General features: G+C 52.2%; 6 protein-coding genes and 1 non-coding gene across 7 annotated transcripts; 2 read left to right on the forward strand and 5 right to left on the reverse strand.

Moving 5' to 3' along the window:
* Nucleotides 1-51: 51 nt before the first annotated feature.
* On the reverse strand, nt 52-138 carry GLRG_13105. Its single transcript has one exon. It is a non-coding gene; the product is annotated as a tRNA-Glu (tRNA).
* A 2,663-nt stretch (nt 139-2,801) lies between these two features.
* On the forward strand, nt 2,802-4,046 carry GLRG_04272 (cyclic nucleotide-binding domain-containing protein; the record flags this gene model as incomplete). Its single annotated transcript, XM_008094957.1, has 2 exons — nt 2,802-3,287; nt 3,345-4,046. The coding sequence occupies 2 exons, from the start codon at nt 2,802-2,804 to the stop codon at nt 4,044-4,046; spliced, it is 1,188 nt and encodes a 395-aa protein (XP_008093148.1).
* Nucleotides 4,047-4,368: 322 nt separating this feature from the next.
* On the reverse strand, nt 4,369-5,059 carry GLRG_04273 (breast carcinoma amplified sequence 2; the record flags this gene model as incomplete). Its single annotated transcript, XM_008094958.1, has 2 exons — nt 4,369-4,958; nt 5,023-5,059. The coding sequence occupies 2 exons, from the start codon at nt 5,057-5,059 to the stop codon at nt 4,369-4,371; spliced, it is 627 nt and encodes a 208-aa protein (XP_008093149.1).
* Nucleotides 5,060-6,981: 1,922 nt separating this feature from the next.
* On the forward strand, nt 6,982-8,665 carry GLRG_04274 (uncharacterized protein; the record flags this gene model as incomplete). The annotated part of the gene is made up of 3 exons (XM_008094959.1): nt 6,982-7,302; nt 7,354-8,213; nt 8,281-8,665. The coding sequence occupies 3 exons, from the start codon at nt 6,982-6,984 to the stop codon at nt 8,663-8,665; spliced, it is 1,566 nt and encodes a 521-aa protein (XP_008093150.1).
* Nucleotides 8,666-9,510: 845 nt separating this feature from the next.
* GLRG_04275 (uncharacterized protein) lies at nt 9,511-10,218 on the reverse strand (the record flags this gene model as incomplete). The annotated part of the gene is made up of 3 exons (XM_008094960.1): nt 9,511-9,763; nt 9,907-10,063; nt 10,191-10,218. 3 exons carry the CDS (start codon nt 10,216-10,218, stop codon nt 9,511-9,513), a joined length of 438 nt encoding a protein of 145 aa, XP_008093151.1.
* Nucleotides 10,219-11,198: 980 nt separating this feature from the next.
* GLRG_04276 (uncharacterized protein) lies at nt 11,199-11,399 on the reverse strand (the record flags this gene model as incomplete). The annotated part of the gene is made up of 1 exon (XM_008094961.1): nt 11,199-11,399. The coding sequence occupies one exon, from the start codon at nt 11,397-11,399 to the stop codon at nt 11,199-11,201; it is 201 nt and encodes a 66-aa protein (XP_008093152.1).
* A 6,263-nt stretch (nt 11,400-17,662) lies between these two features.
* Nucleotides 17,663-18,448, reverse strand: GLRG_04277 (bZIP transcription factor; the record flags this gene model as incomplete). The annotated part of the gene is made up of 3 exons (XM_008094962.1): nt 17,663-17,989; nt 18,091-18,276; nt 18,332-18,448. The coding sequence occupies 3 exons, from the start codon at nt 18,446-18,448 to the stop codon at nt 17,663-17,665; spliced, it is 630 nt and encodes a 209-aa protein (XP_008093153.1).
* Between the last annotated feature and the right edge of the window lie 3,190 nt (nt 18,449-21,638).

The following is a 21,638-nucleotide window of genomic DNA, read 5'->3' on the forward strand; positions in this document are numbered from 1 at the left end:
GCTGTGGGAAGCATGAGAGCATAGAGCACAAAACTGAACAAAAATCCGATATTCCGAAACCGAGAATCGAACTCGGGGCTATGCCTGTCATCTCGGGTACTTGAGAGGGCATCATGTTGGCCACTACACCATATCGGATTGCTTAGAGCTTCCTACTCTCTGTTACTATCAATAGTATCTTGCGAATGTCAGCAGTGCTCGCTGTATTCATGCACTCACCCCCCCTGCTATGGTTTCCGTTCTCGACAAGGCCTAATAGTTTCAATGACCTGATGACTCGCACATTGGCTTTTGGGTTAGAAAGATTGGTTGATTGGTTGGCTGCCCTAAGGCGGACGGGTAATACGAGTTCAGAAATGCGATTGTATCTTTCTTCTCCTTCCACCTAATTCCTGTCGCCTCCAAATATTGTAAGCATAGTAAATTACCGCTCAGATGCAATGGCAAATCAGGCAACAGGAGAGATGATCTATCCTTAAGCTGTTACTTGCTCCATCATGGGCAATTTTCACGCTCTCTATCAACATAACATCAGCGAGGATGCAAATCAGTCTTCGGATGCTGAGATATGTTTGCAAGCTAACTAAGATTGCCTGGTTTTTATAACATGAAACAAGAAGAAAATGGCGGATCAGCGAATCAACGGTCAGATGCACAGCAGAAAGGAATTATTTCCTTCCTTTTATCAAAAACTTTTATGAGCCAGCAGCTGAAATGCCTCATCATATATACTAAACCAAGGGCTCAAAAGGACAGATTTGAACACATGCAGCTTGACGGTGCGAGAGATTTGGCTATCTGAGACGAAATCGATGAGCAGCTACGGATAGGCTTTCAGGCGAAAGCAGCGGGCTGATGTTGGCTAGTGAAGGATTCCTGAGACTAACAGGCAAGTCCTCTCTGCCGGGAAAGGGACGGGGTTTCCCTTGGCTGCACACCTAAAATGGCCGTACCAACCACGATCAACGGGCTATCGAATGGACAAGCCACTACAGCCGAGTTTTAGTGAGGGGCAATTGCGGGCGGACGGGGGAGGCCCACCGAAAGCGCCCTGAAATTCCAAGGGAGGGCTGCCCCTCATGATGACATGGCCGAAACCAGGGGACCTAAGCACTCAAGGTGCCCTGGGCTTGTCACCTCTGGTTGGGGGCAGAGAGAAGGCAAATTCGGTACGTATCTCTGTCTCAACCTTGAGGCAATACGTGTACACTAGCTGATGCGAGCAAAAAGTGAGCCAGTCAGAGGCGCCGCCGCTGAGAGCTGCATAGAATCCCAACCGAAGCGGCTAGGAAGTGGAAGCTGAAGCCCGGACACTTCGGGCTGCAGGGAAGGAGGAATAGCGACAGACCACAAATCGATCCGTGCACCTTCTAGAACCCTTCGACGTCCGTGACTGGTCGGCCGGGGCAGCAAGGCCCCTCAAAAGCTAGGACCTCACCGTCACCTTGTAAAGGAGAAGGGGAACATTGAGGAGCGCTAGAAGGAGGGGAGCACCTGCTTCTTTGCTACTGTGTTTTGACTGGAAGCAGCGATGCGTCAAAGGACCCTCCGTGCCTCCTGCTTCTCGACTCTCCCCCCACCTTATTCCCCCGTCCCAGAGCAATCCTCGTCCCTAAACCGAACCCAAAAAGCTTCCCTTCCCTTGGCCTTTCCGCTTCCTGCACTCCCCCCATTCTGTGTTCCCATCTCGTCACCTCCTGCTTTTCTCGATCAAGATACACAAAGCGAACCTTACCGTGGTCTCTGTTTTGCACCCGGACAGTACGAGAGCACCTAGACACAGAACCGGCCACTTACCACGCCTCCCCCAGTCCCTCCTTTACATAGGTAGGTACTAGCCGCACTCTCGTCCCGGATCATAATTGCTATACCACGCCGTGATCTTTCTTCTCCTTTCCACCTCCCCTCGTCAACCCAGTCAACGCGCTCGCCAAGTATCCTCCTTGGCTTCTGACAGCTTCATCGGCCTTACCGACTCTTTATCGCACGGTCTGGTCAGCCAAGATTCCCTTCCCCAAGATCCGTTTGTCAATATTACGAAGGCTGTCGAGCTATCCGCCCCAACTTGCCATCGCCCACGAGCTAGCTCCGTACGCTGTCTTCTGGTGAGTGATAACTCCCTTCGTGGCCACGCGCTGGCCCAGAAGCCTGTCTACCTTCAACAGTTCAACCTATTCGTCACTTTCTCCCTGTTATTTATCCTCGAATCTTCGTTGGCTTCATCACATCCCATCGTTATTTTCCTATTTCCTACCGTTTCCATCCTCAAAAGCACGTCACTTTACAGTGCGTGCTCTCATCCCCATATCGTTCCAGCCGCCCATTCTATCACTTGGCATCGCGTTGAGGCATCTTGCCACCACCCCTCTTCGTCACCCGGCCGCAGCCAATGGTGTCTCTGTTCTGCCTGCGTCACTGTACCTAAGCATACCCTCTCCGCGGCGTAGTCACTAAGAGAGTCGTGATCATCTCCATTACTACAGCCTGAACGCGAGGACTAAGCATCAGGTACAACGATAGTTGAACCATGCCGAAAACCCCCACCAATTTCATAACATTCTTTTGCCCACCACCATGACCCTCGAGACGGGGCAACCGTCTAACATTCCTTTTGCTGCTACCCTAATAATGCGAGCTGAAGCTGACTGAAAAAGCACGAAGCCTACCACGACGCTCACGCGAAACAGCCGACATCCTTAATCTCTGCGCCGCCTCCCACACCCACCTAGTAACTAGCCCCACGAAGCCGATCTCTATCTACCATACGAACGTATTTGCAGACGAATATCCTACACCAGAAAATGTCCGGCATGTTCAAGAGTCCTTTCGGGGCTAACGCCAACCCTTTCAGAGGCCCCAGCGATGGAGCCCCGGCGGGAGGCAACGCCATTCATCGAGTAATCGAAGAAGAGGAGAACGACACTGTCACGTCTCCTACATCACCAAGCTTCGGCATGAATTCTGGTTCAATGTTCAGCGGCCCATTCGGTGGCGACGCTGTCAACGATGCCCCGCCGTCTGCGCTTAGAAGTCCACCGAATCCCGAGAGCTATCCCGCCCAATACAACTTTGGCCGCCGAACCTCGGTCTCGGCCGAGTCTTTGAAGCCTAGCGCAGACACGTACGATAACTGGTCACCTCCTCACCACGAAAAAAGCAAGGAACAACTGGGACGTCTGCAGACTGCCATCGAAGGCAACTTTCTCTTCAGCCATCTTGACGAAGAGCAGAGTTCCCAAATTCTGGGTGCGCTCAACGAAAAGCCGATTCCTGCCAAGGACATTAAGGTAAGCTAGCCTTGACGTTGGCATATCGCACGACCGGATCCTGACAATTCACAACAGGTCATTAGTCAGGGTGACGCCGGCGACTTCTTCTACGTAGTAGAGAAGGGATCTTTCGACGTATACGTCAATAACAGTGGTAACTTGCAGCCTGGCCCCGAGGGCATGGGTCAAAAAGTCGGAACCATCCAGGCTGGAGGTTCGTTTGGTGAACTCGCTCTGATGTACAATGCTCCGCGCGCTGCAACCGTCATCTCTGCCGAGCCTGGATGTACTCTCTGGGCGCTTGACCGTCTCACTTTCCGCCGCATCCTCATGGAGTCGACATTTGCTCGGCGGCGAATGTACGAGAGTTTCCTTGAAGAGGTGCCTCTGTTGCAGAGCCTCACGCCATACGAGCGATCCAAAATCGCCGATGCGCTGGAAACTCAAAAATACGCACCGGGGGCAACGATCATCAAGGAAGGCGACCCTGGGCACTCATTCTTCCTCCTAGAGAGCGGTGAAGCCGATGCATACAAAGGTGACAGCAAAGAATCCGTAAAGCACTACAGCAAGGGAGACTTCTTCGGCGAGCTTGCGCTTCTGAACGACGCCCCTCGCGCCGCTAGCATCGTTGCCACGACGGATGTCAAGGTCGCAAGCCTCGGCAAGAACGCCTTCCAGAGGCTTCTTGGTCCTGTTGAAGGCATCATGAGACGGACAAAGTACGAAGGCGTCAAGACTGGTGTCGAAGAGATGGATCCGCTTCAAGCAGCTTAAAAGCGGTAGAGCTTTGGATGATTTTGCGTTTTTATTCAAGTATGGATGGCAGGCTTTCGGATGGTTGAAAGTGAATGCGAAGATTCACGGCGGCGTTAGCGGAACCCCTTACCCTCGCTTCCTAAGAGACACGGCTATAGTGATGTCCAGATACCTGTTAGTAAAGAATATTTCATCCACAATGCTGTCCTGGAAGTGTGGTAGTTGGAGCATTTCGTGGTATCATTGATTCTTCCTCATTGGTGTATACATAGTGTAGGCGAGCGGCCTTTTCCAGGCACCGGCGCCCATTCCTTCTCGGTATTGGCACAAGAACTCGGCATTAACCTCCTCTTACTCTCATCTCTTCCAGAATCTCCCTCCTCAACTGTTCAATGGCAATCTCAGTCTCTAGTATCCTTCCCACACCCTTCTTCCAGGTCTCTTCCAGTCCCTTCATCTCAGCTGCCACTTCCTCCTGCTGCCGCCTTCGAGCGACAGTTAAGACGTCGATCAAGCGCTTTGTTTCGGCGAGATCGCGCTCCAGAGCCTTGAGCTTGTTCTCCAGGTCCCAGTTACCAATTAGCCAAGCATTCTTGCCCCATTTGTCAAGCAACCTGAGGTTCTGAGCGCGTGTATCTAGATAGGTATAGGATATGTATGCTTTCCGGAGAGCGTCAGCCAGACGCTCGCGGTCTTCTGCTGTCGATGGTTTCCCAGAGTCTGTGAAAGGCTCTTGTGCTTGGTAACGCTCGAGGTTGATGGCTTTGAGTGGCTGTTTAGAGGCAACGCGTTCCAGCTCAAGTTCAATAAGGGGAGAGAAGGATGGTTCTTTGTAGGTTGATGTAGGGGGCGGGGGAGACGTGGCTAGCTCGGCCATAATCAGGGCCAAGGAGGCCTCGCGCTCCTCCGGTGTGGGCTCATCATCAATATCTGCAGGCATTCAATGTTAGTTGAGGTCGCAGGCGCACGGCGGACGGTGCAAACAGCAACGTACATGGGAGAGACTCGTGGAAGGCGTTGAGGGCAGACATGCTGAGACGAATCCAATTCAATAAGAAACGTACTATCGAAAGAGTTGTTCGCAACAGTGGCTTCAATCTAACTGCCTGAAATTTCAATAAAGTGTTTTGGTCGCTAAGGGCGTAGAGGGTGTGGCTTGCTTTGCCGACTTCAACCAAAAATTGGCGCGAGGCTGCCGCGACTTGGAGTTCAGAAATTTGGGAGCTTGTCGTACATGCTCGCCCGATAAGCAGATAAGTCGGTTACAAGGAAGTTGAATCCGTGCGTTGTCCGACTCTGGAGGAAGGCGGTTGCACAGACCATATGTTGTCGATCTTCGGTCTGGGTGGAGCGATGATTCTACTCATACAACGCTTGGACATTGGACAGATGCAATCAACTGCGAGCTGTTCTGCAGTAAGTGTTGTACGCCCCTGGCTTTCCTCCTATTACTGTCTGTCTGTCTCTCTTGACATTGAGTTACCTAGGAAGCAGCAAGACACGCCACTGCACTTAGCGGATTGATAATGGGACGATTGGGAACCTGACGTGCAGGCATGGCTTAAGTTGGCAATGGCTTCAACCCCCCAGTCCTACCGGGGTCGTGCTCATTTTATCTTAATGTTTCATTGGCTACCCAGACCTGAAGAGGGTTAACGCAAGACCTCAACTTACATTCGCCTGATCAAATATGCTTTCTTTGACGCTACGAGCACCGAGAAACTTCAATGGCACGCCAAGCCATTGGACGATGCGTCTTCGATCCATAACAGACGTCCTCCAACCACAGTGGAACGAACATAAGCCACAAGCTTATCAAAGAGGGGGATCTAGTTGTGGGCATAATATATGTACCTCTTTCTCTCTGTCCTTAGCCCCTCTGGATACCTTACGCAGGAATGCCCGAGAAACAGATGAGAAATATCGCATGAACCTGTCCTTTAATCCTTTTCTTCAATCACTTGAATCCATTGTTCCGCCATATCCGCTTGTTCGAACTGTGTCACTTCCAAAAGCTTCATACCATCGTCTTTTAACCAATAAATCAAATGTGACTTACGTCTTTTGTTACGCCTACGAAAATAGTCTAGCAACCTGGGCCACCATCCATCGACGTACCTATTGGCATAATTTGCTCTACGTCGTCGAGTGTTAGGAGCACCTGCTTTGGCACTTGGGGCGGAAACGGTCCGACGCCCCTTATTTATACTTAAGATCATACCCGTTACAGTACGTGGGTCGCCGGTTCTTCGATGAAGAACGGAACAGGATCAGCACCACAAGTGAGGAAGCCTACACCTACGTGAGACAACTTAGTCTGGCCATCAGAGTGAGAAGAAGAATACATCTCTGTTCAAGCATACCGAACAAAAAGAAAACAATCGCGCGGGTCCAATTCTGGTTATCTCAATCAACTGACGGTCTTTTCGCGTCGGTTCCATGGTAATGTTGCGTTCAAACGTCTACATATCGTTTCTGTAATCATTGATTGCCAACATGTTCTCCAAGATAACCCCTGATGATCGGGATGGCAAAAAGGCTTGAGCGGATTGGCAGTTTTCTTCTGGAAGATTTCTGATCAAAGTATGTAGCGTTATCGAAGCCAAGTCTTTAAACGACCCTCCCGCACCTGTCCGGCGTCTTAATAATTCGCTCAACGGCATACATCGTTACCTGAGCCCGGAAACGAGGGCCTGAAATGCCGGTAGGCCCGCAGAGGGAGAGCATTGGGAAGGGATGACAGTATCATGGATAAGGAAGGCGATATAAGGGCGGGTCTTTCCCCCGACTCGACATGTTCCCGATGTCTTCTTTCCCAAAAGCGCGAGCAATGTCTACCATCCCAAGGCCCAGGAAGAACCTCAACATCCACCTTCTGACCCATTAGCTGTAAATTTTCCGTATCTATACTTTCAAGTGTGTTCGTTATTTTATTGACAAGTCCCATCCCACGATGCCAGAGATCTCCATACAAGCCTTTTACAAGAAGGAGTTTCCGACTGCACGTGGAACTGCGCCAGCTGACAGATGGCCACGAAAAAATGATGGATTTACACAAGAAGAGATCAATTCTGGACACAATTACCTTGACCGACCGTGGAACCCGTCAGAAGACTACGAGAATGTGTGTATCGGTGACATTCAACTGGGTCCGACTCGCATCCGCTTCACTGGTCGCATAGTCAACTACGCTCCGGCTTTTCTCAACACCAAGAAGACCTACAGTCGTCCAGCGCATCAATTGATAGTCACAGATGATACGGGAGCCATAATTGTGGGTATTAACGCTGCCACACGAGTATTGTAGAGGCTAACAGCCGTCTAGGTCAATCTCGTCCCTATTGGTATCCCGATCTCTCGTTTGGTCATAGGACAGCTCGTGATTGTCTGGGCCAGCTGGACAGGTACCTTGGCGGGTTCAAATCACGGCAACATCCCCTTTGTTACGATGTACACCCCAATAAACCCAGCTGACGTAGGCACAAAACAATTCATCCAGTTTCTGCCCCATACTCCAGAGAACCAGCGACTTTGCCGGGTGCCCCTGGAGTATGATGACCGCGGACGGAAGTCGAAGCTTCTCCCTGGCCTTATGACTTTGGGGCAGTATCTAAAGACAGGCCATGACACCCGAGGAGCCCGTATCATTGTCTGCATCAAGGGTTTCGGCGCCCGTAAACGCATCATGATGCAAGAGCGTACGAAAGAGGCGGAGCTGCTCGAAGTCAGCGTGTGCGACGATACCGCCAGCTGCGTGCTGACTCTCTGGGAAGATAAGGCCAGCTCCGCCAAGCTATGGAAGCCCAACGAGACCATCCTACTTCTGACGAACCCAAAGTTCGTGCCTCCACGGGACACCAAACCACTACCCACGAGCGCCGGTATTAGTCTGAACTATAACACTATCGTTGACGTCGATCCGAATTTCCAGGATGCCAATTGGCTTCGCGAATGGGTTACAAAAAGAGTCGAGAGAGAGGCCGTCTTCTTACCCTTCCCAGAAGGTGTGTGGAACGCAGAGGTTGCTGTTAATGGGCCTGTCCGACCACTTTTCACTCTCGCCGAGGTGGACGACTTCGCACGCGCCGATCCGGCTACTGACTTCACCGGCAAGCTGAATCTTACTGTCCTAGGTATCAACCTGCTTGAGCTCCATCGAAGAAAGATGATGTTTTGTACGGAATGGTGAGCTCTCCTCTTCTTCCCGCTTTGCTGTTCGATGAGACACAACTAATGTATTATTCCTCGTCAGCTGTGGGGTTCCCTTATATGCAAACCAGCCATCTGCGACGTGTAAGAATTGCATGAAGCAGCAGACGCTCGTCCTCAACGCCCGTGTCATGGGTACCCTAGCAGACGAGACTGGATGCATTACGCAAGGGAAGCTTGTGTGGAATGCCCAGGCTTGGGGCGAGCTCTTCTTCCCCGCTGTCGAGCCCACTCCCCCGAACCCAGTGCTGGCGACAGCGGATGTTGCAAAGACATCTGCTTCCACACTCACAAGGAGAGATTTGGCCACGATGGAGACCAGTGAGCTCAGGATATTGGAGGAGCAGATACTATACGCCCGTCTCACGTTGACATTTGGCTGGTCCCCGTTTGTCAAACGGCTGTGCGTCCTTGGAGTTGAATGGTAAAGACTGGTATTTCAAAGTGGCCAAAAGCGGGGTTCATAGCTTTATTCTGTCTGGGTGGTGTGTACAGATTGTACTGGGCTGATCTGGGCGATGAGGGTCGTTGTAAGGAAGATGTTGCCAAGCTGGGAGGCTGGAGACGAGAGGGTAACCTTTGCTCCAAGATTCCATCCAAGTAATCTGAAAAGGAGAACCAAACGATGACTTGAAGTTAACGACAACAATGTTAATCAAACAAATGACCTTGCTTCGTTTTGACGGCAGCCCCTCATCAGTTACTGTTGATGTTCGCCATTAGTTACTTCGGCCGTCAGGAGTGCCCGCCTGAGGGGGATGGAGCTCGACCCCAGCGGAACCGAAAGCACAATCTGGCAGGGCTAGAGTGGGTGAAACATGGGGGCATCAAGACGACAGCAAGACATCACAGCTACAAAGTAGTGGGTCAAACTTCACGAAATAATCAAGAACATATAAATACAAGGCATAAATCTATTGTCAAGATCGTTGGCCATTTGGGTTGATAATACAAGGGCGACAGTTTTCGTCGCCAGGTCATGAGAGTTTCGTGATGCATGTCGTTATCCGCCTCTTGAGCAGTCAATCTTTGGGAGAGCATCTCAACTCAATGTCCATCCCGGGTCTCAGAATACAAAGTCATGTGTAGCCGAAACCGTTTGAAAGCAAAACCAGAAGCCATTGATACCCGTCCTCCCATGCAAGATATGTTTTGAATTATTTGTTGATAGCAAGTTTCCCAAAAGGGAAAAAGCTGAGACGAAAGATCACGATTCGACTACCGTGCTGGAAACAGCGGTAATGGTATTGCACACGAGGTAGAGGGGTTGGAATTAGTGCTTGGTGACTTTATCGTCACCATAGGCTGAAGAACGGCCGCTCTCGGACGACTCGGTCTTGGTGAGCTCCTCACCGTCCAACTCGGTGGGTCCGTGGACAGACTCCTCGAAGACGGGCTCGGGCTCGTTGACATCGAACTTAGTCTTGAAGGCACCGATGTTGTCGGCGAAGCCACTGCTGTTTGTGCGGCGGCGGGCGTAGGTGAAGCGGAAATCCTCGTCGACGACCTCCTCGCCAGCATTGCCCCTGAAAGATGAGTTTCCATGTCAGCTTATTGAACTTGATACCAAGATGCACGTGGCACTATGTTTTAGGGGATATGGCGGTGCCGTGACATTGCCAAAAGGGAAAGAGGTACGTGTAAGTGGAGTAGAAAGGTCGAAACATACCAGTTACTTCTGCCACCACCATTCTTCTTCACCTTCTTGGGGTCAGCACCCACAGGGCCGTGCTTCGCAAAGTAGCGAGGGAGATGCTCCTGGGCGGCAGCGGTTCCATCGGCCAGACCGGCGTGGTCACGGTCGTTGAACTTATGAGAGCGAGTCACTGGCGCGATGTCAGATGAGCTAGATCAGAGAGGCGTCGAGGAGCCCATTGGCATGCTGACGAGATGAACTCGTGTATGTGCGCTGGTGTGGAAGATGTGCGACTATTTCGACATATGGGAGTTGACAGGGGGCTGAGGTGATGAGGAGAGGCATCACACGAGAGGGTTTGTGATGCGGGGTGTAGTGTAGGTCAAGAGGTTTGGGGAAGCGAAGAGGGGGTTAGGAGTACATACTCTTGATGAAAGGGGTTGTCGATGGGGTTAGCTATAGGCGTGCAGGTGTTTGAAAGACACAACTGAGGCCGGATTGACTCGAGTATGTGCCGTTGATGCTTGCTGGAGAAAAAATGGCTGTTGAGGAGTCGATTCGATGGATTGAACAGAGAAGCGCGTTGATGAAATAGTTGCGGTGATGTGAGAATGAAAGAGGGGAGAGAGGGGAGGGAGAGGCGGTAGATATGTAGATGAGCAGAGCTACGGGATGCTTTTAAAGGTCGAAGGCTCGAGAGAGACGGCAGCCTATCACATCATGCGACCATCGGACAGTTTGCCCAATGAGGTGCATGGCAAGGGCGGATTGCATCTCGCAGGACCGGAAAGCCTGGGTCCTCTGGTATAGAAAGCTGGATCGCGTGACCTGATGGATGCAGCTGAGGGGCTTGTTGCAAGGGAAGCAGCAGCAGCAGCAGCAGCAGCAGCGACGGGGGACCGGCCGGCGTGGACTTGGACTGGGCCCCGGGGAGTGGAGACGGGGCATTGCAACTGACCCGTCTGTGTTCTTTCTTTCTTTCCCCCCTTCCCCCGCCTCTCCCCTCTCCGGTACCATATAGCTTCGTGTTTGGCCACTCTCTGTCGGTGTCTTCCTCGTCTTTTTTTGACATACCGATCGTTCTGTCAGGAAACCAATGGACCATTCTACTGACGGCCAGCCTAGATAGGTGGACGGTAGAAGAATTCTCTCGTGCTTTCCTGGGCTGTTTCATTCCTTCTTCCACAGTCTCCCCTGGGTTGAAGCATGGGAGCACAGTGACGCAAAAGGCGACCCACTCGGCATCCAGGGTCTCAGGTACCAGCATGCAGCTGGGACGGGTGGCCAGATTGCGGGGTAGTGGGTACACAGAGTACCGACCGACGCTAGTCCGTTACATCCCCCAAGACTGAGCCGCAGCGGCCACGCAAGTACCGGAGCAGCACGCGACCAGTACCCGCCAACCCATGCCCCGACGAGCCATCGAGCCACTTCAACGCCGCAACCCTGAGAAAACTGCCCATCGCCAGTGTCGTCTTATCCCGGCTTGCTTGCTCCCTCCCTTTTTGCTTCGTCCCTGCTGCCATCGTCGTTTGTCGCCGCTGCCACCGACCGCCCCCAACGTTTTCCGTCGTTCCTTGTCCCTTGACATCGGTTCAAGGGCTGCTGCCAATGGCAAACACCACCTGTACCAATTCTGCTGCATGGTTCTGATATCGGATGGCCCAACGCCGAGCTATGGCTTCGTTGTTCTATGGCCATGTGGCAGGTCTACCTGAGCATGACACCTTGCAAAGACTCCATCGCGGCAACCTGCAGGACGTTACACATGATCACGCTCATGCTCGGCGACCGGCGGGCGCTCTTTCCACCTCTCTCGCCTGTTCCAACCTAAGGCACATACCGTACATGGACCATGCGAAACTCCGCTCCGTGGCAGCAATTCCAGCTTCAACACGATGGGGGAACGGGGCTCTGATGGATTCCTTCCATCGTCAGCTGCCCGCTGCCAGCCCCGTTTCCGGACTTCTCCCTAGCGAATTGCCTCCCCAACAAGTCTGCAATACCCATGCATGTCGTGGGAAATGACCCGTATGACTGGAATTCCGCCTTCCAATCTCGGTCTTCGAGACCACTGAACCAGTCAAGCTTGTCGTCAGGGTCGGTCAAGGGCCAATTGACCAATGAGCTCCACCCGGCTTGTTTGCGGAGCTTTCTGGAGCTCTCTCGAAGTGGTTTAAACGTCTGCTAACATCCCACCCATCTCGCAATGCCACCTCGGACTGACGTCAGCCCTCCGCTTGATCACCCACCTTACTTCCGTGCTGCCTCACGAGATACGATACGAAGTAGTGTATCTGTACTGTACAGTGCAGAGACCGAAACTGCCATGACTACAGTGGGGAAAGCTCGTCAGTGTCCACCTGACTCGCACGAATCCGGTTCTCCGCCGTGTGTGCCCCCCTCTGATCTACTCTGCAGGCCGGCTGTCCTGATAGAGTGGTGCTCGACGTGTTTCCTCTTCCACCTGCCGCATTTCTCTTGAGGCTGCCATTCCATTCGCCAGTCGACGACCGCCCCTGCCGGCCAGCTCGAACAACCACCGGCTCTGCAAGCAAGCTCGAGCATCGAATCTCTTGGCTCTCTCAAGGCCGATCTATTCATCATATTTGGGGCTCTTGAATCTACAATCCCGATAACACAGATAAGATGTGCTATCACCAGCTATGCAATCCAGATCACGCCATTTCCATGGTTGACTGCCGTAAGAGTCATTGACAGGCGGGATGGCAGGCAACCGGACCAGGGACAGTGTTCGTTATCGCGAACCGTCTCTATCACGGCGGGGCCCATGGTATTGACGGAGCACGCTGCAAGCAACCGGAGGGGTCTCGGTTTCCCCACGGATCCCGTGACCACCCTTTCCCCTATTCTCCTCTCTTCGTATCGAACAGTCTCGACCCGTCGGGTTGGTGATCTGTCGAGTGAGCCAAGCCCGGCACAGTAGTATTACAACAATTGACCGCTACAATCTGTCGAGCTGCCAGAGAATAGTAAGTAGCTGTACGGTGTATGTAGCGACGCCGCCGTGCAACCAAGTCATCGAGCCTTCGCTCGAGCTCCACAGCACACCTCTCTTGAGTTGATTGAATTTTGATGACGAAAGTCGAGGGCTCGGGCTTTGCTTGCGCAATCTTCACCCTCTTTGTTTTGGCAAACATGTGATGGTATCAGACAAGCAAGATAACAATCTTCAGCTACAGTACCAGGTCAAAAAGTCTTGTTACAGCAATAAGAATATCCCCACTCGTTCTGCCTGGTAACTCTGGCTGATAGTATCAGCTGCTGGTTGGGTTGCGTTTGTGCTGTAACTGTGCATCGTACAGGTACTATCTTGTCGTCTAGAACCTTCTAGATCAAAGCACCTTACGGTGGCCATTTGTTGCGAATCTAGAGGAGGCTCTAGTCGAGAGCTATGCCCCAACGCTATGCCAATCTATCCCTTGCCCCTGCATAGCTTATTTTGAGGACACGTTGCAACTCTGTGGCCGTGTCACATGGTCCAGTTACTTCATTGATACCCGTCCTCTTATAGGGCAGAATCGGACTCGTAGTCTGCCTCAACGAAAGATCGCATGATAGCAATATCTTCAGCGGCTAATGATGGCTAACATGGAGCATGGGCGTTCAATGTTGGAGTCCAAGTCTCGGGTCGCTGTGGGCCTCCCTTAACCTCATTTGAATGTGGTAAGAAAACACACGCGCCAAGGAGGACTCGACTGCCTTTACCAAAGGTCTCACGATTACCTAACAAGTTTGCAATAGCTTCACTGGCAGCCCTAGAGAATTGAAATGGTCACACTCAGAGACCTTTGAGATGATACTCAGCGTTACATGCTTTTCGGACAGGACATCCGTCAACTGTGACTTGGCCGACCTATATAGTATGTCGGAGTGTAAAGTAAGTTCTGTCGCAAACTCGACTAGTAGCACGAGAAAGCCATTGTGCCCTGAGATTACTTCGAAGCCGTTGCCGCTATCATAACAGGCAATACCATCATTGAAATGCCATTGATAATACCAGATACGTCTTCAGGATAAGAGTTGTTTTCGGCAGCTCAAATCACTATCCGAATGAGCACAGTTGCCCTGGTCACGGTGTCAACCCAAACGTTGTGACATAACCTTGGGAGTTGTAACTCTGTTTTCAAGTATTGCTTTAAAGTTCAAGCCGCGTTTATGTAGCTTGTTGACTACTTGTGCATCTTCTTACTAGTAGTTGAAGTCTAGTTTGGCTGGCGAAGCATATAGCCTGACTAACCTTACCTCAACAGGTTTCTGTTACCAACGACCTTTTTAGCACCTAGCGTTTCAAATCAATGATTAAGGGGATCCTTAGTATAATGAGACGTTAGTTCCCAACTTTTGTAGTCAATCAGTGGTAAAGGTGCATACAGACTTTTGTTGTATGGCACAACAAAGTGCCGCAGGAGCAAGCCGATCCAGTGAATATTTCATGAGCAATCACTCCATGATCCCGAATAAGCCAATAAGACTTTTAAACCTATTCGATCTCTTCTTCTAGTCAACTGGGTTGTAACTGGGGCGAAAAAAAGATCCTTCTGCTTACTGAGTATACTTGGCGTGGCCAAGACGGCCATGCCCTCTAGGCCTTGTATCCTGAAATTTCCCTTCGAATACGGTGCTCGTTGTCATTCTTGATGATAATCCAGTATTTAAATTTCTGACCGTGTCTCTCTTCTCGTCAAACGGCTTACGCGCCTCAGTCAGACAAGTTGGAAGTCCGCGCATGTACATGAAATACCTTTGTAGTTATTATGCATATGGCTGAGACCCGGCCGGGGAACTTTCTGCGGAGTTTTGCCTTATGAGACCCTCCTTACTGAGTTGAAGTAAGGGCTGTAACTTGGTAGTGTTCAAAGACGTATGTTAGGCGCGAAGACCGGTCCATAGACGCCATCGGCGGTCATTCAGCGCGATATTTACAACCCTCATAGGAACATGTCCGAGAACCACGTCAAACTGTCATATTATGCAATGATACAATTTTATCAAGGTCGGCCCGTGTGATGCCATTAATGACGCTCAAAGGAAACAGAGAAGACACCGACAAGTCATCGTCTTTCCGGATCACAGGCCACTGAGGCCGCCCTGAACATGACGTTCTCTGGGACTTGCGTAAATTCACATAGATTTAACGATGCTCAATCACAGAACTAGTGGTACCCAATACTTTATGGGGGGACCATCATTCTAAGCCTATTCGAAGCCAATTATCGCATAGTCTGGGCAGCTCCCCAACATTGACATGCACATAGATCTGCAAACAGGGCGCAATAGGTCAGCCGATATCAACAAGTATTTCATATATGTTACAATAAGCGACAAAAACATACAAGCTGCTGGCTCCAAAACAGGAGCAATGGTCATCGGTGTTGTTGCACATATCACGTACATGTGCATGCGGCAGCCCTCTTGTCGACCAGACCTCGCCCAGGCCAAAAGGAACATTTGAAAATGTTTGCTTTTTCGTGACGATATTGACGTGATAGCGAAGACGGCGGGACCCGGAGCTACCTCGTCAAGCTAAGAGAGCTGTCAGCTCCAACCGGTCCGAGCCAGCCACCCTTCATTGTCAGCGACGCCGAGATGCCGAGGGACCCGCGACGTGTATGCGACCATAAGACGGGCAAAACCACCGAGAGCAACGTAACATGCCGGACCCCGTATTTGATGGGATTTTCCAACCTTGCATTGAAACGGTACAGAATTTGATTTGCGTTGAATGCAGGAGAGAGAGAGAGAGAGAAGAGAGACCCCCACCCCTAAACTGACATCGTTTACGCGGAGAAACGGCCACAAGACAACCTTCAGAGAAAGGGGCCGCGTAGTTCCGAGAGGTTTACGCAAGCCACAGAAACATCAGACCCGGCTACCGGAGAACTTACATGTTACTTTTGTATATGTCGTCGGCAGCTTCCAGCTCCCGCGTCGTCCGTACATTCGTGCCCAAAACCTTTGCACCCTACACAAACATACTTTGGTTGCCCATCCAAGCTGAACCTGCACGGATGGAAGCCCGGGGGTAGTCGCGTCTGCTCTCCACAGCCACGCGTTTCATTGCAGGCGACGGTTGCAAAACTGTCATTCCATTCTTAGAAAAGCTTGTTTTCTCCCCCCTCGACGATCTCCATCTCCAGGCAGCCGCATAGCGGGAGGGCTTAGATCGCGCCCCCCCCCCCCCCCCCCCCCCCACTATCCCTCGCATCGCACCCGGTAGATTACCAAGTACCCAAAAGCTTGATAGGATCATGACAGGTAGACAGAGTAAGTGAGTAGCCCACCAGACGGCCCCCAAGACCCCGGAATCGGCTCCGGGAGCTAGATCAATGGACCTCAAAACCATGACACACTAAAAATGACCATTCTCGTGGGCAAGTGGGGAGAGAAACAGGGTGCTGACGTGAATCGCTGCTGAGTAACATTCCCACGCCAGCAACGCCCACAGGGCTGATAGCAGGGTGACCAAGGAAACCCGCAGGCACAAGCGTTCCTATCGGTGAAGCTAGATCTGGCAGTAAAGAAGGCCAAGCCTGTTTCGTTCGCTTCCATGAACCCATCCTGACGAGAACCCTGCTCACCCTGCGCCCACAAGAGCCCCCCCCCTTTCCCTTTCCCTACCACCCCAAAAAGCTTGGGGGAAGCTTACATGAACTATGGGCTGGCTCGATGATGGGTCTTGGCGTAAACTAGACCTCGCTTGATCCGGCAGACGGCAGACCTGCCATCCTGTCAGGAAGTTCAGCCCATCAAGCCGCGTCGTCCCCGCCTGGGAACGGGATCCCTACTTCGTTCGCTGCCTGCCTAATCCCCTTCTTGACATGGTGATATTTATAACCTCGCCCGAGACACAAATGATGTACTGTTACAAGGCGGTCCCTCGTAAGGTCGAACGAGTACACAATGATGGCCCTACACAGTCGTAAAAACACTGCAAAAGTAGTCTACGTCACGAGCGCGCAGGGGCAACGGCCAAATTCCTCCCGTCTGCATTCCCCCCCTCCCCCTTGCTCACCAATTCGGACGTACAGACCCGAGGACCTATCGCGGAGCTGCGGGGTTGACCTTTCACATAAGTCAGACCCGAGCGTTGACGGATGGAAACCTCCCCTACTCCCTCGAGATTCGTAAATCAGCAGTAGTTGAAAACATGGAATTCTCACGTGTTATTCATACTCGTTTTCCCCGCCCACTATGCCCTAAAGTTTCCCATCCTCCGAGTCCCAAAAGCATTGCGTAGTACAAGACCAGAACCCAGCTCCCCCCGCATTCATGCATCTTGGCAATGGGGCCGCGGTGGTTTCCTCTCGGGATGAATAAGCCTCCATTTGAAACTGATGGAAGAAGCATGCAAACTCCATTTCGAATAACGCCCCGAAGGCCTTGCCAGCCCATGTTCCGCCATCTAGTAATAGAGCCAGCTAAGAGATTCAAGCGCGCCAAGACCCAAAAAGGCAAAAAAAAAAAAAAAAAAGAGAGAGACAGAACTCAGAAGGAGAGAAAAACCCAGAGCAGGAAAAATCAGTTGAACCACCTTAGCCGTAGAACCAATCGGTCGTTTTCCGTTCGTCTGTTTGCATAACCGTCGTAACCTCAGCTGCCCTCCCAAGATCCCAGGGGACAGTAGCAAGACTCGGCTGGCCCGTGAGACAAAAGAAAGGAAGTAGAGAAACCCGATGAAAAGAGAGAGAGATGGGAGTCCACGGCTTTTGCGTTTCTCTGCCGCTCATCGCCACTGCTCTTCCATCGGACAAGGCGGATACCCCGCTCAGAGTGTGTAATTCTGCATATCCTGAAACATGAACATGTTGTCGGCGAAATTCATCGTCCCCGAGTGTGTGGGCATCCCCAAGTGGGCGGCGACGTTGGACGCATCGTAGGCCATTGGCGGCGCGTTGCGTTGTCGCGGGACCTGCTGCGCCCTCACCTGCTCGTCCCGGAGCTTGATGTACTCGGCGTGTAGGGATGAGTAGGCCTGACTGAGGGAGTCGCTCTTCTGCTTTTGCTCGGCGAGCATGACCTCGAGATCCTTTATGCGCTGGTCCTTGCGCTCTCGGTACGCCCGTTGCGAGGCCCTGTTCTGTGCACGGCGACGCTGTGGAAGGAACGCAGGCTCGTCAGTATTTCCGCTGGAGAGCTGTGTAACCGGCGCTCTGGGTGACACCCAGCGCGGTGTCCGAGGGCTTCAGTACTCACCGAAAGGACCGACGGGGGCGCGTTTTTGTAGCGGTTCTCGCGCTTCCTCTTGGCGGGGGCCTTGGCCGGAGCTGTCTTATCTTCCGAAGTGGGCTGCGGTGACGCTGTGTCGCGAGACGAGCTCATGGGGCTGGGATAGATGCCTTGATCCAGGCCGTTGAAGTCATTTACGAGGGTTATGTCAAACTAGGTCGAACCCAAGTCAATTGAATGTCGCGGGATGTGGGACGAGCCAACTTACACTAGACATGACGGGACTTGTCGACTCGGATGAGCTGGTGGTATCCAAGTATTGTTCAGGATCGTCGTAGACGTAAGGAGCGTCCATATCCAAGAAAGTCTCCACGTCGTCGTACATGTCGAGCGGCAGTGAATGATCCATTTGCAGCAATTGAGTGCTGATAGGAGGATGCAAGACGTGGATGGTGGAATTGAGATGGGTTGGTAGGCAAGCAGGTTCGACTTGATGTCGGCTCGAGATGCGTAAGTAGGCCAAGATAAGGGTTGGGATGATATATGCTGGAGAGAGCAGGCAAAGCGTCGTCTGCATATATGTCTGAAGAGTGATGATGTGTAAGACAACCCAAGCTACGCCACGAGGATTTGCAAAGGGCCACAGGGAATTATATAAGGCGCGTAACGAAGGAAATACCACGAAGCCATACACCACCAGACAGGGTACCGGTAGGTAAAGAAACAGCCAAATCAGCGGGGCAGACGCAATATGCACATGGCAAAACTGTCCTATGGTTGATTAGTAGGTAAGCAACATTGTGGCAGACCTTGGGGGACCACGAACGTATACGCACACATACACACTCACACACCATACATACATACATACGCACACATGCACCCACACCAGCAACGCAGCTTTCGAGTGGATCCCTGGTCGAATTGGACCCCAGATAGTACACCTCCTGGGCTGCTTATGTACATGGCGGGGCCTCCGTCCACCCTCTTGTTCCTGGCCCTTGGTTGTGTTCAAGGATGCATGCTGTAGAAGCGAGAAGCACGAGAAGAATCGTCGCCGCCATCTTTCTTGGGTCTAGTCGAGAGCTTGTACCGCATGCAGTGGTGGTGGTGGAGGTGCGGGCAGGGATAGAATTGGAGACTGCCGTTGTCTGCGCGCGAAGTCCCGCACTGAACGGGCGGGTTGCAATGTTGCAAGGGCCCCCTGGCAATACGGAGCAAAATTCGACGGGGACAAAGACGGAAGACGGTAGACAAAGACGGAGGCGAGGGGGTCGAGATTGTGGTAAGCCGACGCGGCGCCGTTAAGTTCTGGACCTGCCGCCGTTGCATGATGCTGAGCCATCTCGACCACGACGCTTCGAAGGGCAAGATGAGATGACTCTGTGTAACCAACCATCCAACTGTCCAACTTTTGGCCAGTCCAAACATCGGACGGATGGTTTACGAAAGCACCGCCGCAGCCAGACCTACACTAGCCGTCTCCTTTTGCTCATCCCATCCCTGAAAGTATGAGAAAGGTTTAGGAGGCGAACATTCGCGGTCTGTACTGTAGATTTTGTGTGTACGATGGATGCGACTTTTGCTGTTTGTGATTCCGATGCATGTTCCCTACTACCATGTACGATGTAGACACGCTTCGTCCGTGGCCGGAAAGAGGTGTGTTCGCTGCTCTTTTCGCTGACCGTTAAGCGGCCCTCGTCTCGCGGATCATTGTCGAAAGGCCGTTTGTCTGAGATAACAGTCAAATCCCGATGGTTTCCAGAGGCCGAACGTGGATTCACATTGCCTGCCCGACAGTCGTCCAAGACTAGGGCTTGGGGGGCGTGCGGTACAACGGGAGGTGGTGTCGCTAAGCGTAGCATTTGCAATCCCGCCTTTTCGGGTCGCTTCCAAGCAGTGAAGCTTCATTCTTGGTAGAATTCTGGCAGAAGAAGGGCGGAGCCCGATTTGGATGCAAGCTGTGGGAGGGGTCCAGCATTGGCAAGGGCGTATGCATAGAATGGCAGCGCCTGATGCATGTCGTACTTGTTCGCACTCTTCGGGTGACTCGAAGACGAGATGCCTGCTGCGCCAAAGTTTTCTGATGGCTTCGTCCCATCGAGTATGGAAGTGGACAGCGCCCCAAAATTGGGTTGAAGCATGTTCCTCAGAAGACGATTCGAGCGATTGTCTACAGCGACTCATACCCGTGCCGGTGCCGCAGATGTTCGCTGACCGATAGTCGGTCATTACCACGTCTTGGAACTGTGGCATGATGGCGATTCTTGGTGTAAGCGGTGCTGGCGCCGAATGACGACAGCGAAGATTTTTGGATGTATCGCCCTCGGGTAGCCTAGCCTAGCCGTCGTGCGTTTCCCCAATTCCGAAAGAGGTTTTACGGGTGCCCCTTGAGCAAAGAGGCCTTGCGCATAGGTATGTTAACCAGTTCGTGTGCATCCATGTTACGGACCCCACTAGCAACAAACGGCATGCAGGGCAGCGGCACGATCACCACAGCTGTGCATAGGGCAGGGGACGGTTGCCTTGCGAGGCTGGCCCAGCCCCGTAGACCAAAGCAAAGGTACTGCGCAAGAAGTCTCCATGATTCCCCGCGGGAGGCGTACATGTGACTTGCGTCAAGAAGAATCCTACGGCGGGCATGTCAGCTAGGTAGATGATAGTCGTCGGAGGATCTCCGAACGAACTTTAACACGGCCATAGGCCGGAGCTACCGTGAGGAAGGAAGGGGTTCCCAGGACGTGGAAGGGGGGAAAGATACAGGTACGATGCCACACGAGCCCCGACTTAATCTTCACCAGGGGACAGCTGGACTGGACACGGAGCTCTGATTTGCTGGGAGGCAGAATTGGATAGCACGCTCGTACAATAAGAACCTTTGAGAGTTGTGCTGCGGCGTCGGGCAGGATTCATCTCGCCGCCGGTGACATGGGGAGGGAGGAAACATGGGATTGGAATCCGCTCCAAGGCCCTCCAATTTGCACTATGCCAGTCAGTGCCTCCTGAATCTGGGGATGGTTAAATCGGACGCGCAGGCGATGTCGGGCTAGGCGATGGGGGCAGTCTTCGGTTCAGAGATTCCCGGCAAGACTGAGTTTACCTTCCCCATCCGTCTCCTTGCTGTGTGTGGTGCAGATGGGTGGGCAGGAAATCAGATCCTACAGGCACATCTGTTCGCTGTGCTTGCAGTAACGACACGGAATTCTATCTGATTAGTGTCGCATTTTACGTGTGGCTGTATGTATGGTAAGGTGCGTGCTCGTTGGCCGGAATCGCATAAAAGCTTCACAGAACGTGGAGGTTAAGCAGTGTGCTAACGGCACCACACTTCTTGGTGGATATACCGACGATTACGGATACCGGTACCCCAAAGAGGCCAAAGCAGGGAAGGATCGAATGCAACAGGCGAAGGAAGACCAGGTACCTGACGTGTCTATCAGATTAGCATTGCAAGGTACCCAAAGCATAGGTAGGTACGTACGGAGGAGTGTAACGTACAGGACATGGCATGTGTGTTGTTTGCTCTGCGAGGTGGAATTCCGCCACACTAGTGGGCCGAGCGTCGGGGTTGCAAC

Source organism: Colletotrichum graminicola (assembly GCF_000149035.1).
Source record: "Colletotrichum graminicola M1.001 genomic scaffold supercont1.13, whole genome shotgun sequence".
Classification (NCBI taxonomy): Eukaryota; Fungi; Ascomycota; class Sordariomycetes; order Glomerellales; family Glomerellaceae; genus Colletotrichum; species Colletotrichum graminicola.